We start from the raw sequence: 15,289 nt of genomic DNA on the forward strand, positions 1-15,289 counted from the left end.
TTTCAACTCAACCCAAGGAAGACAGAGTGTCTTTGCATATTTGGGGCTTGTGATGATAAGGTTTTGTCATCACTAGTTCTGGATGGAGTGGCACTGCCCCAGATGAACCCAGTGCACAATCTGGGCGTCCTCTTGGAGTCATGGTTCCTGCTAGAAGATCCGGTGCCAGGGATGGCTAGAAGGGCCTTTGCACAACTTAGGATACTATGCCAGTTTATTGATATATAAATTAAATTTTGTGCCACCCTTCTCCCCTATAAGATGACACTGGTTGTACCCATTTCTGGATAGGCTTTGCTGACAGTTACTCATGCTTTGTGATCTTTTTTCTGAACTACTGCAATGCGTTCTACATGGGACTGCCCTTAAAAAGCACTCAGAAGCTTCAACTGATACAGAATGTAGCTATACGTGTAGTAAAATGTTTAATGCATGTAATATCACTGTTTTGTGAGTTACCAATATTCCAGTGTGGTTTTGAGTGCAATTCAAGGAGCTGGTTATTGCTTGAAAAGCCTTTTATGATCTGCAATCGGGCTATTAAGGGACAGTTCTTTCTATCTGTCCAATTCGGTCAGACAGATTGGGCAAACTGTAGATCCTGTCAGTCAAGGATGGTCCTAACCCTGTTGCCCTTTTGCAAGGCCATGAAAACTTGGTTTTGTGCCCAGGCTTGGGGCCTTGAGTGTGTTAAGGACCCTGTATCCAAGCTGTATTAATATACATAGTAAATTTTATTTGGTCTCATATATATTTATTTTGTACTGTTTTAATTGTTTTCAGAATCACTTGTTGAGATGGACAGTTACAGAAATTAAATACATCCATATCCCTCCCTCCCTCTCCCCCCTCCCTCCCTCTCTTATTTTATTTTATTTCTTTTATTTTATTTTAACTAAGAATTCATGTTTGTATTTCCCTTTATAGAAACATTATGAAATGAATTATAATTGTCATTCATTTCATCAAACTTTATTTGGCTTGAGTTCTGATCTGCCTCTATTGAGTTCAAGTGCAGTTGGTGCTGTAGTCTTTAAAATGGGGGCAGAGGGGGAAAGTTGATGTTGTCTGAAGTTAAATTTTCTTAGTACTAGTTTCAGTATCTTCATTTTGCATTTCATTTTTGCATCTGATTCCATGTAACTTCTATGTGACTAAAACTACAGGTTTTATGTTTGTTTTCAGTGTATTTGAGAATGGTCAGTGCTCTGGAATAAGTAGTGAAATGCACAATACTTCATCTGAGATGAAAAAATTGAAACAACCTGATATAGGTATGAGTAGTGCATGTTTAGAGGGAAAAAATTAACATGCTGTTTTTGAAAGTTTAAAAATTAAGGTATTTTAAATGTTTGGTATTTAGGAGAAGCCTTTGAGTCTACTATTCCAATACCTTTGCCGCCTCTGCGACCTCCATTGAGGGAAAATTTGAAACATGCATCTGTACTCAATAGAACGTCCTCTGATTATGACTTGCTTGTGCATCCTCCAGGTTATATATTCTCTTTTTCTTTCCAATAAAGCAAGCTCCTTATAATAAATCTTTCAAACACAGCCATTTGTAGACTAAATCTAAGATCATGCACTAAGTATCGAGTAAATGATGCGTCATTGATTTTTATGAATGTACAGGTAGTCCTCAACTTACAACAGTTCATTTAGTGACCGTTCAAAGTTACAACGGCACTGAAAAAATTGACTTATGATCAGTTTTCACATTTATGACCATACTATACACTTGGCAATTGACTCATATTTATGACGGTTGCAGTGTCCTAAGATCATGTGATTCCCTTTTGTGACATTCTAACGGGAAAAGTCAATGGGGAAGCCAGATTCACTTAACAACAGTTTGACTAATTTAACAACTACAGTAATTTACTTTACAACTGTGGCAAGAAAGGTCGTAAAATGGGGCAAACTCATTTAATAAATATTTCACTTAGCAGCAGAATGTTTGGACTCAATTGTGGTATTAATTTGAGGACTATCAGTATTCTACAGTCAGTTCAAAATAATAATACATTTTTCTGCAAGTGATAATACATTTGATGTATTAATATTTAGTAGTATTAGATTAAGATTTGTCCAGTTTTATGTATTTGTCTTCCACATGTAAATTTAGTTAGATGTGAACATTTTATTCAAAATCAAAATGAAATGAATTCCATCTCAAATTATCATAAATATATCAGCATAATTTATAATAGTATAAAATAATACTGTGTTCTGTTTTAATTTATATTCCTAAATTGGGAGTGGGGAAGATTTAACTGTTTCAAAAAAACTAGATTAATAGTTTCATCAAGACATGTTTTCTCAAATTACCTCAATTTGCCTGGCTGTTATTTGTTAAGCAGCTCACAAATTCTTTTTAATTTTTGTATTTTCATTTTAGAGAAAAAGACTAGAATATTATGTAATATGTTTCAAAGATTTATTTGTAGCAACCTAAAACCAGGGGTGAGCAATTTCTCTAGCAGAAACTTTACTTTTATTTTGTATAATGGCTTCAAAGGCCTGTACTGATATTGGGATGTCACCAAAATGTGGGCTGTATCTTGGGTCAGCTATGGAAGAGTCTGAATAGTTTTATAACCCTGACTCAAGGAAAACAAGCATTAATATAGTATTGGCTGTAGGCCCCTACAGTGATGTATTGATTGATTTGGACCAAGGAAGGCGATATCTTACAAATGAAGAAATATGACTTTCTATTAGCAGAAATGTTGAGTCTGGACACAAATTCAAAGGGCCGACTTATCATAAAAGTTTACATTTCAAAAGGAAAATTCTGAGCTAAAAGGATTTACACCCCCCCGCCCAAAAAAAAGCAAAATTCCTTTATTCTGACATTTTAGCTAAAGATATTTTACGTACACAGTATTAATCAGAATAGCTTTGAAGTTTAACTGAAGACTGATTCAATAGAAATTTCTTCCCTCCAAATTCATTATCTACTGACGAGTTTGGCTCCTGCAAATGGACAAGTCTAGCCTGGAATCCTAAAGTGTTGGTCACAAATAACTGAGCTGAGGTAGCGCCGATTATCTTTCCTCCCAAAAAGTATTTTGTGGTGACCCATTTAACAACACAATTTACGATCAAAATTCCAGGTTCAATTATAATATTAAGTCAAGAATGACCTGTATTAAAATCACTGTACTACTAGATCAACTTTTGGATGGGTTTATATAATTTCTCTGTCAATGCAGGTGAAGATTTGTCCGACAATCCACCACCTTCCCTTCCTCCACCTCCACCACCTCCTGCACGACATAGCTTCATTGAGCAAACAAGACCACTTGTTGCAGGAAACAGACCCCTGTCTGGACATGAATTATACCACCCTCCCACTGGTAAGAGATGGTGATAATTATTTTACTTTACTGTATAGATTTACTTTACTGTATAAAAAAATGTTCTCAAATATTTAACCTGCCTGTCAGCATAGATCTAACCATGCATTTGGAGGAGTACACTATAAAATTGAAGTTATGAGGTTATGTAGAAAAATCGGCAAGTTAATTTCCTACATTTCTGAAATATACACTATTAATGGTATAGTGATCTGCAAATTAAGAAGTAGTTTATGTTTGGAGTTTTGTCATCTGGGAAAAAATGGCAGATTAAAGACAACTCTGCAAAAACCAGAACTGACAACCACAGAGGAATGAAGAGCTGGCCAGACAAGGAGAAGAATTGACATCACCCACAAATGCCCCAGACAGCTGCTCCTTGTGAGAAGACCACAAATGTCTCCAGTGGGTTTAGCACTCTGGGAGATGTGGGAATAGCCATCTTGCTCAAACTGTGCTTGACGCCTTTGAAAGGATGCTAAATTTGCATACTTCATTTTCTAATAACAGTAAGAAATTTCTTGTTAACTGCCTTTTGGCTATTAGGAACTTTTGGATCTGGAGGATTTATAGCACCAGGTGAGTTTCCTTCAGTCCTTAGCAAAGGAAAATTTAAATATAAGTCTAAGGACTTTTTTAAAAAGTGGGGAATAAACAGCAAAATGGTGATAAAACTTGGAACTATCTAAAATACATTAATGGAGGTGAGAGGCAGGGAGCAAAGTTGGCAATTCAAAAAGGGGAGGATCCATAGCTACTGCTCTGTTTTCTCTCTGCTGTAGATTTTTACTGTAGCTGGCTAAAGGATCTATAACTGTTGGAGCTGTTGACTCTGCATTGCTGATGGAGATACCATTTATAAAATGGTAATATTAGCACAGTCTAATTTTGCGTAATTTATACGTTTTATAAATTTCACTGCTGTCCTAATTTTTTAATGCTTCTCTCATTGAATATTGCTAATACTTGCTTCTCTATCTTTTTATATGAGGCTTTAACAAGCCTTTAGGGGTAGTCCTCAGAGGCTTTTAAAGGTTTTCAAATTACAAAGGGACATGAGAGAAAAATTTAAAAACATAATTAGAGAGTAATCATGATAACTATATTTAATATTAACTAAATGCAAAACTAAATGAAGCGAAATCAAATTTAGCCACTGCCCTGATCCTAGTAATTATTTTAGGGAATGAAGCTCCCAGGATGCCATTGAAAAGGAAGTGCAGCACTTGGTCTGGAAATGTTCTACAGCCCTACCTTGCACAATAATTTATTCTCATATTATTTCCATTTGAAACAGTTATTGAGTGATTGAAAAGTTCCAATCATTATTGTGAAAAGTTAATTACATTTATTTTTTTAAAATCTGTTAAATATAACTCTTCTCCTTTGATGAACATATGTGTGTTTACTAATGCTTTGCCAATAATGTTTGGTTTGAAGCACCTTTCATGAAAGGTATCTTCACCTAGGGAGTCTTTTTTCTTCCCACTGAGGGGAAGTTTTGCCACACATTAATTTTTTTCAAAAAAAGCCACAAAAAAGCTCTGAGAAGCTTTGTTGCATGGGTGGATCTATGTTAAAAGTTTATAAAATACAATTGGAGCAAAGCAGTAACAGATAGTGGGGAACAAATCTGCAAATGAGTGGATAGAGAAGATTTCAGGACAACTAGTATGTTTAAGACTTCTAATACTCTAGTTCAGGTTTTCTGTGAATTCTTTATGGTATATCTCAATAGTTGATTAAAATTAACCACAATTTTTCTGATTAGCAAAGTAAACCATTAAAAAGGTGAAGTCCACATTAGAAGGGAGTCCTTTTCATGAAAAGAGCCTACAATTCAATTCAATTGAATTAAAATTTAACATATTACACCATTCATTTCTTGTGTATTTTTTTAACTTTGAATTACCTTTTTGTAAATTTATGTCCTATGAACAGAAATACACAAAATGATCTTTATTTTTCCTTTCACAGATCTTTTTTTTGATCCTACAAATGGCTCAGTTCCTTTACCACCTGTTAGAAGATTAACTGGTGAAAATATAAAGGCCCACAGAATATCCCAGGATTATGACCAACTGCCATCTTCTTCAGGTAATTAAAATCCAATATACAGGAATAAAATTACAGAACAGTTTATATTCTGCATAATTTTTCAAAAAGATAAATTTGTTACTTTAATCTTTCAGATTAAATCTTTCAGAAAGTGTATTGAAATTGAAAATGGAGAAAATGTGATTTAGAATATCAACTCCCCACCCCTCCTTTCTATAGAGCTTGAGTTTGAAAGGTAAAGGTTGCCCTTGCGTATATGTGCTAGTCGTTTCCAACTCTAGGGGGCGATGCTCATCTCCGTTTCAAAGACGAAGAGCCAGCGCTGTCCAAAGATGTATCCGTGGTCATGTGGCCAGCATGACTAAATGCCAAAGGCACACAGAATGCTGTTACCTTCCCACCAAAGGCGGTCCCTATTTTTCTACTTGCATTTTTTACATGCTTTCAAACTGCTAGGTTGGCAGAAGCTGGTACAAGTAACGGAGCTTACCCTGTTACGCGACACTAGGGATTCAAACCACTGAACGGCCAACCTTTCAATCAACAAGCTCAGTGTCTTAGCCACTAAGCCACCACGTCCCTCTTACCTGTACCTTGGCATCAGGGTTATGTGCTGCTGTTTTCATTCCTTGTTTTTATTCTGTTTCTGTTTTTGTGTTGTAAACTGCTGGAAGTCAGTCTTGGTTACAGTGGTTTATAATAAATAAAATTACTGTGTAGTGTTAGAATCTACATATTCGCTATTAGCATAAAAAGAGAAGAAAACATCACAGTCACTACTAGAAAAAATATCCATAATTAAACGTGCTGAAATATTATGCAAACTCAAGATGCATTATTAATGTTTCTAGTGCTTTTCGTACAGTCAGATACTGGACTTGTTTACAATCAAAAGAATTAAATACAATAATAAAAACAAAGTAAAGATATGTTAAGCAAAAGCAAAATTAGCCATCAAACATTGATAGAAGGAAAGCCTGGCAAAAGGTACCTAAAAGATGTAACAGTAGGTACCTCATGAATTTCAGGTGGCCGAGCATTCCAGGGTACATGCATCATTACAGAAAAGGCTTGTCTGCAAGTAACCGCAAGATGACAGTCAGTCTCGGCACACACAGCAGAACCTCCTATGATGATCTTACCAATCAATCAGGTCTGTAACACATAATTGATCTGTTAGGTATCCTAGTGCCACATTATTTAGGACCTTTTAATGTAAAGAGCAGAATCTTCAACCTAGCATAATACTGAATTTGAAACCAACAGAAGCATAACTTGTGTATGATCATGAGCCATACTTAGCAACCTGCTATATCACATTTTGTGTGCGCTTCTCTTTCCAGATCAAACACAAGGCTACCCTTGTAACATATATTACAGTAATCTAAATAAAAAGTTTCCCTTTCCTGAACAAATACAGCTAAACTGTTCCCGTCCATATAAAGATATAATTAGTACACTTACCAAAACTAGAAATATGTCACTTAGGTTCAAGTGGTGGTAATGTCTTTAGGAGCAACATTTTTAGAGCAAGCAAATTTCTGAAATTCTCATGTGGAAACCACCCATCTAAAATGTTATTAAGATAAAGATCTTTGTTTACTGGTTATCTACCCCATTGCTGTCCTGGATTGGAATACGCCTCTCCTAATTCAGAGGTTACAGAGAATTTTGTCATCAACATACTGATCGTTATTAGCCTTCAAACTCCAGATAACCTCCCCTAGCAATTTTTTATGGTTATTAAGTATCACTGAGGAGAAAATAATGTTTTGAGCAGTAGTCGGTTCCTCTTACCTTCGCTACTGGTTCGGAACCAGGAGAGTGCGCACATACACGCTCATGTGCTGCGCTTCTGCGCATGTGCGGAACCTTCTGCGCATGCACAGAGCATCTGTGATGTTGGGTGGGTGGACGGAGCCTCCCGCCACCACCACTACCAGTTTGCCCGAACTGGGACGAACCGGTAGAAACCCATCACTGGTCTTGAGGTACCCCACGGTATTGTTGCCAGGATAGAGAGATGGTCACTCAACTCTGTGTAAGTAGGAGTGAAATCATTGTAATACGGCACTGTCAACTCACAGAGACAAGCCAATGAAATATTATGGTCGCTGGCTAGTGTATAGATTGAAGAAAGAGAGGGAGAGTAGAAAAATATATCCACTACAAGATGAAGCAGGACAAACATATAGTATGAATCCAGACAAAAAACGTATAGTTAAAGAATTTTATCAAAAACTTTACTCACAAGAGGAGATCCAGGACCGAGACATTAAGGAATATCTGCGTAAAACAAATATTTCAAAATTGGAGGAAACCCACAGAGATATATAAACAAACTAATCACGATGATAGAATTAACGGAAGCCTGGAAGAAACAAAAGAACAACAAGGTACCAGGCCCAGATGGAATTCCAACCGAATTTTACAAAAACTGTCAGTCCCCGATAGATGAGCTATTACTCCAAGTCTTCAACGACACACTGTTGGAAGCAGAAACTCCTAAATCTTGGGCAGAAACAATTATCTCACTTATCCCCAAAGAAGATACGGACCTGACACAGGTTAAAAACTATAGACCGATTTCGCTACTAAACGTCGACTATAAACTATTCATGACAGTTATAGCACAGAGATTGAAAACAGTCATACACAATTATATACACTCTGATCAGAATGGCTTTGTTCCAAGGAGACACATAAAAAATAATACGAGAAGAATTATAAATGTCTTAGAATATTACGAGCAAAAAATTGATAAAAAAGTAGCTCTAATCTTTCTTGACGCCCAAAAGGCATTCGATAATCTGAATTGGAATTTTCTTATATCACAATGAGAGTTTATGGATTTTGGTGATAATTTTTAAAAAATGATCAAGAAAGTATATTCTTCCCAGACAGCGAGAATTACAATTAATGGGAACATGACAGAAAAAATGGACATGCAAAAAGGGGTGAGGCAAGGATGCCCACTATCGCCCCTACTGTTCATAATAGCACTGGAAGTCTTACTAAACGAAGGAAGGAAGGAAGAAGAAATAAAGGGTCTGAGGATATGGAAGAAGGAATACAAATTACAAGCCTTCGCCAATGACATTGTGTTTATAGTGGAACAACTAGAAACATCAGGAATTAAATTATTAGCGAAGATAGAAGAATATGGTAAAGTGGCGGGATTTTAAATTAACAGACAAAAAACTAAAGTTCTGACTAAAAACTTAACTAAGACACAAGAGACAAAATTGGAAGAAGAATTAGGAATACAAATTGCAAAGAAAGTAAAATACTTGGGAATTTGGCTCACTACAAAAGCAACAACGATTAGAGAAGATAATTATGCTGAAACAAATTAAAAAAGATCTGGAAATATGAAATAAATTACAGCTGTCATTTCTGGGTAGAATAGCATCAGTAAAAATGAACATATTACCGAGATTACTTTATCTCTTCTAAGTGATACCTATTAGCCCAGGAAAAGATTTCTTTAAGAACCTTAATAAGATAGTAATGAAATACATCCGGCAAGGAAAGAAGGCCAGAATCAAAATAAAATGTTTACAGGATGCCCAGGAAAAGGGAGAACTTGGTCTACTGGATTGGGAGCTATACTACAAAGCAGCGTTGCTAAACTGGATTAGAGAATGGATAGACTTAAAAAACAATTTGATTTGAATTGAGGCTGGCATGCCTTTTTGTGGGAAGGCACAGATAAGAAACATAGGTACTTCCAGCGACACATTATTAGAGGCTCACTATACAAAACCTGGCAAGAAATCAGAAAACAACACTACAACAAAATCCCGCGATGGCTATCGACTATGGAAGCTTTAATCTACCCAAACACTATAGAAATAGAAAAGATGAGGAACTACCAAGAATTACTGAACAGTGAAGGGGACAATAATTGGAAAACGGGGGTATAGTTATTGAATGGTGGCCTTACCTCCAAATAGAGTCAAGATACATGGCAGACCGGACACAATATGGATTTCAAATGGAACCAAACAAATTGGATAAAATATTAAAAAGTACGGATGAGAAAATGGTAACTAAAATTTACAAATACTTAATAAAATATAAATTAGAGGAGGAAACAGTGAAAGAAAATATGATAACCTGGGCAAGAAATATAGGGCACAGCATAGAATTGGATAAATGGGACAAGTTATGGACAGAAAACTACAAGCTGACACTATCGATACCATATAAAGAGAATCTTTACAAGATGTTCTACAGATGGCACCTCCCACCGGCACGCCTGGTTAAAAATGTTCCCAAATATGTCTCCAACGTGCTGGAAATGCAAGTCACAAAAGGGATCATATTATTATATCTGGTGGTCTTGCAGAAGGGCGCAACATTATTGGCAGGAAATCAGGAAAATGATTGAAGAAATAACTAAACAGAATGTCGAAATGAAACCGGAGTTTTTCTTATTTGGAATGACCACATCACAATACAACAAAGAGATGAAGTATCTCATTATTCACATCTTAACAGCGGCACGTATAGCGTACGCTCAAAACTGGAAATCCGAACTACTACCAACAGAAGAAAAAATAATTGCGAAAATAACAGAATGTGCAGAAATGGACAGACTTACAAAAGAATTGCTAGAGAAAGACGATACTGATTACTATTTAATCTGGCAAAGGTGGTACTCCAGGTTAGAGGGAAAGATAGGACCAACAAATAATACTTTTTGTCAATCTAACCAAGAAACACAGACAATTATGTAAGAGGCAGGATAGAATGATGGTGTAGATAAATACCTAGAAGGATTTCTAGAAAGTTATATAAATGTAGTTGGTATTTTTATAAAAAAGAAACCTTGGATATGTATAAATGTCTAAGTAAGTAAACATCTAAAATAGATATGTATAGATAAAAATAGACGAAATAGAAAACAATCACCAACGCAACAACTTTCAGAAGTCAGTCAGTGGACTGAGTTAGTGTTGGTTTGTTTTTTTCTTTTGTATTGTCTTAATGTATCCATGTTTGTATATATTTTTGTTTTGTGTTTTTGTTTAACTTATAAAACCTTAACTAAAAAAAAGAAAAGAAAAGAAATACTATGATTGACAGTATTAAGCTACATGAACATCAAACATCAATAGAATTGCATTGTATTTAACTCTGTCCTTCAGAAGAGTATCTGATATGCTAATTTGCAAACCCAGGCCTGAGCCCAGGAAAGAGAAAATCATGCATTGAAAATATCTGCAGTTAGCCAGTTGCTACATTATTAAGCATGTTGTCCACACAAAGGCTGGACAACTCATTTTTATTGGATGTTTTAAATTGTATTCTTGATGACTCAAAATACACCTTATACAACTTTGATTCAGTGATCTACGTTTCTAGTAACAAAGAGGTGCTTGTAATTGGGTGGTAGTTGGTGTAATTTTAGGGGCCCCTGGAGAACTTTTCAATAATAGATTACTATCTCCTTTAAGATTTGTGGTGGAAAGGTACAGTTATAATTGGCTTGGAGTCCCCAAGTACAAGGTTATGTACTTGTCTTGTCTGCTATCTGAGCATTCCTATATTTTAACCATTAGACTGGACACTTGAGTAAAGTATGTCAAAAGTAGAATTCCAACAATTTTATTCTTGAAATTATCTGCTAAGAGGGAAGCTAAACAAAGCTGAATTTATACTTCTAAAAATTATATTTGTAAAAATTCCAGGAAAAATGTGAACAGAAAATTCCTATGTTCAAATTACACGGATATTCTGTACATGAATGTCTGTTAAAGCAAATGTATCTCAGGTTCAGGAGAAGCAATCTTAATTTTAGCTTTTCTGCTCCAACTAGAGTCTAAAAGTGGTTTTACTTGGACCAAGTCATATCTTCCAAGATTGGATGTGTGTGTGTTGTTATTATGTTTGTTGCCAATAAACAAAATTGAATTACACTGTTAGATTGAGTGATACTATTAGATAACTGTAGGCAGAAAGTCTTTTAATATGTGGAACTGTTTTAAAAAAAGACAACAGGTAATTCCCAGTGCATTTGTTGGAACAGTAGAAACTTCTTATGTATCTATACTGTTCTTACTAAGTGTATGAATTTAACTTCAACATATCTTACTTTTTAATAAACTCTGCCATGGGTTTGAAGTTCTAATCTAATAGAAGGTGTGAAAAAATTATTTTCAACCTCTTATTATAATATATTGCTTTAGTGTGCATAGTAATGCAATTAGTTTACACAGATCTTTTCCAAAATTCAATTTCATCAATTTATGTAATATGTTCCCATATGCATTATGTACAAGTTAAATCATTTGGATATCTTTTTAATGTAGATGTTGGTATACTTGATACAAGCTATAGCTATGTATAAATTACATGCATTATTTATTCCAATAGAAGATAATATATGTAGCTAAAGATGGTGTGTGGAGTCTTTGGCAAACAACTAAGCTCAGGAAGCAACAAGGACTCCTCATTGTTTATTAATTCTATCCATAATTTGGCATGTATTATATAAAATTCCTATCTATTAATTATGGTACTTTGGATACTAGTAAGCGAATTAATGTTGCTACTGAAAGATTCTCATTGCTGACAATTTCAAACATTTTTTTAAAAAAATATAAGGCTATTCAAATATTAAGATATCTATCTGAAATACATGTTCCTAAATATCCATCTTCTTAGTCACATTTCAAGGAATATAATGCAGAATTGTTTGTATCTATAATTTACATTGAAGCTAAATAGAAATTTGTGTACCAGTTGAAAATATTTTTTAAAATAAATTTAGATTTTGTGGTTTATTTTCATGGAGTCTCACCCAAATCAAATAAAATATTGTGAACAATACTTATATTCTTGAATAAAAATAAAGCATGTTATATTTATTTCAGCCCGTTTTATGATCAGAATTGGTGTAGCCATTTGATGGAATAGACTATTTAAAATCAATTTCCAAGGAATTATTATTACTATGATCACAGCTGTTAATAACTAAATAATCCAATTCATATGTATGATTAAGATATAATATAACTGCATAAATAATAATAGTAATAATATGATGAAGATTATATAGAGCATAGAACCCCAGAGCTGAGAGTTTGACATTAGCATTTTAAAAAAAATACTCTTAGAATGAGAAAGAAAGCTGATAAAAATCCTTACTATCTTTCATTGTAATTAATTTATTGGAATGCGTTGAATCATAAACCTTAAGAATGGAAGGTGATCTGATATGTAATTACAGGTAGTCCTTGATTTACAACAGTTCATTTAGTGACCGTTCAAAATTGCAACAGCAGTGAAAAAAGTGACTTATGACTATTTTTCTTACTTATGACCATTGTAGCATCCCCATGATCATGTCATCAAAATTCAGGCACTTGGCAACTGCTTCATATTTATGATGGTGGTTGCCATGCCGTGGGGTCATGTGATCAGCTTTTGCAACCTTCTGATAAGCAGAGTCAATGGGGAAGCCAAATTCACTTAAGCAACTGTGAAATTAACTTAATAAATGCAGTGATTCACTTAACAAATGTGGCAAGAAAGGTTAAAAAATGGAGCAAAACTCACTTTAAAAATGTCTCGCCTAGCAATAGGAATTTTGGGTTCAATTGTCATAAATCAAGGACTACCTGTGCTTCTGAGATAATTTATTTGCATTTGTGTTTATTAAATTATGCTTTAAAATGCCACCCCTGATTTTCATTAATTCCAATAATACTTTATAGTAATGCTTGCAACTGCACATCATAGAGATAAATATTGCCATAACAGAGGAATCATAAATGTGAAGGTCTTAGATTCATAGAAAATATTAGAGAAAATCAGTTAAAATTAAGATGAAGTAGTTTTAATTATATCTTTTTTGTATGGTTTGGTAACATCTAATAGCAATAGCACTTATACCTATATACCGCTTCACAATGATTTACAGCCTCTCTAAGAGGTTTTCAGAGTCAGCATATTTCTCCCAACAATCTGGGTCCTCATTTTACCCACCTCAGAAGAATGGAAGGCAGAGTCAACAAGTAGGGCTTGTTCTTGAACCAAACCAAACAAATAATATTTTTTTTTCCTCCTATCTGTGCAAAGATTAAATATGTATAAATACACAGTCCAGTTCAGATTCAGAAATTATCTTTGATAGATAATTGAATAGAATCAATGACTTTGTATTAGCCAGGAATATCTTTTTATATCTCCATAAAAAATGACCATTCTTTTTTTTTTCTTTTTATGTAGATGGTTCGCAAGCACCAGCCAGACCTCCAAAACCACTTCCTCGTAGGACTGCTCCAGAAATACACCATAGGAAGGCACATAATACATCTATAGAAAATGTTGATGCAAAGATTGCAAAACTTATGGGAGAAGGTTATTCTTTTGAAGAAGTGAAGAGGGCCCTTGAAATAGCCCAGAATAATCTTGATGTAGCACGGAGCATTCTAAGAGAATTTGCTTGCTTTCCTCCATCAGTTTCTCCACGACTCAATCTATAGTATGGAAAATCTTGCAGCAAGCCAATTCTCCATATGTGTGTGTGGGTGTAAATATGAGAAATATTGTATAATTGTGAGATGGGATTCAAGTGAGATTTTTTTTTCCTGGATGTACCTTCAAAGAATGAGTTGGAACAATTTTTCAGAATAAGATCAACTGCTCACTTCAAGATATAAGTGAATTAAATCTGTATTTTTGCTAGCCATATTTTTGAATCAGGGTTGAACTGACAAATAATTTAAAGAAGTTTACTTCCCATGAACTTTTAATCTGTGAAATGCTTTTTTCATGTTTACAAGATGGTAAATGACAATTTTAAAGCTGATAGTCCTCCTGTGTTCTTGTTCATATTTTCTACTGTGAGGCATTTCCAGTTGTCTTTATACTGATTTGCCCCATTTACTAAGTCAGTTACTTTTTATACATATATAAGTGCACTCTCCATTTTTATTTTTCCAAGGAGCTTTAAAAGCTTTTTGCATTTCTGCTCAAATAAAATGCAAGAAAAATGAGGCCTTCACTACTGATTTTATTTTTCTGATAGACCATTGCTATTTACACAAAGCAAAAATAAATAAATGAATGTGTAATATGTTACTTTGTTACTGGTCTATTTTAAAAGGGATTTTGACCAGCAACACTGGGTAGCTTTTCTTTGACATGTGGTTGTTAAGCTTCAAGATCAGTATGGTTAATTTACAAAATTAAAATATACAGAATTGCATGATAATGACTTGAAAACATAAATCCTTTTTTGATATAATTATTCAAAATGCAAAAGGTGTGGGATTGAAATTAGACTTTTGTTCCTTGACAAGCTTAATGAAAAGCTGTGCGTGCCTTAATATTGGCAGATATATAAAATCCAGCAGAGTGAATTATGTTATCAGTGGCCAGGTAAATTATTATCTTGTCTTATGGAAAGAAGTATTTGGTTAATTTCCTGTGAAGATAATTATTTCATCACACCTTAGAGGACAGGATCATTTTAGAAACATTTTAAACTTTCTATGCTGTTGCTGAATTCTGTTCTATATCAACCAATTTTACAAGGATATTAATTAAGTTACATTGTACCTTAAATGTTTATTCAGTCCCCAGATCAACTTATTGTGTTGTGTCTATTCTTGAACGTAACTTTCTGCCTTGAGTGGCTAGTAATTTTGAAGCACAAGCCAAATCAATTTTTTCAATTAATTTCATTTTCCCCTAGATCAGTATTTCTCAACCTTGGCAAATTTAAGATGTGTGGACTTCAGCATGCTTGGTGGGGATTTCTAGGAATTGAAGTCCACTTCTTAAAGTTAGATCTTCCAATTCCTATTAAAAAAAACTTAATAGAAATTGTTGATTTGAAACGGGGTAATCTGAATACA

The 15,289-nt window shown here is 34.4% G+C and overlaps 1 protein-coding gene across 1 annotated transcript in view; it reads left to right on the forward strand.

The window, feature by feature from the left end:
• CBLB (Cbl proto-oncogene B) overlaps window positions 1–14,453 on the forward strand; it is a 72,478-nt gene extending 58,025 nt beyond the window's left edge. Inside the window, exons 15-19 of the mRNA XM_070943767.1 lie at window positions 1,186–1,274; window positions 1,364–1,492; window positions 3,216–3,359; window positions 5,337–5,456; window positions 13,656–14,453. Coding sequence (XP_070799868.1) covers window positions 1,186–1,274; window positions 1,364–1,492; window positions 3,216–3,359; window positions 5,337–5,456; window positions 13,656–13,912 — 739 coding nt within the window. The 3' untranslated portion in view covers window positions 13,913–14,453. The remainder of the gene's footprint in view (window positions 1–1,185; window positions 1,275–1,363; window positions 1,493–3,215; window positions 3,360–5,336; window positions 5,457–13,655) is intronic.
• The last annotated feature ends 836 nt before the right edge of the window (window positions 14,454–15,289 follow it).

This window comes from Pituophis catenifer, unplaced genomic scaffold, assembly GCF_029215685.1.
Source record: "Pituophis catenifer annectens isolate HBS135680 unplaced genomic scaffold, rPitCat1.0.hap2 SCAF_4, whole genome shotgun sequence".
Taxonomy (NCBI): Eukaryota; Metazoa; Chordata; class Lepidosauria; order Squamata; family Colubridae; genus Pituophis; species Pituophis catenifer.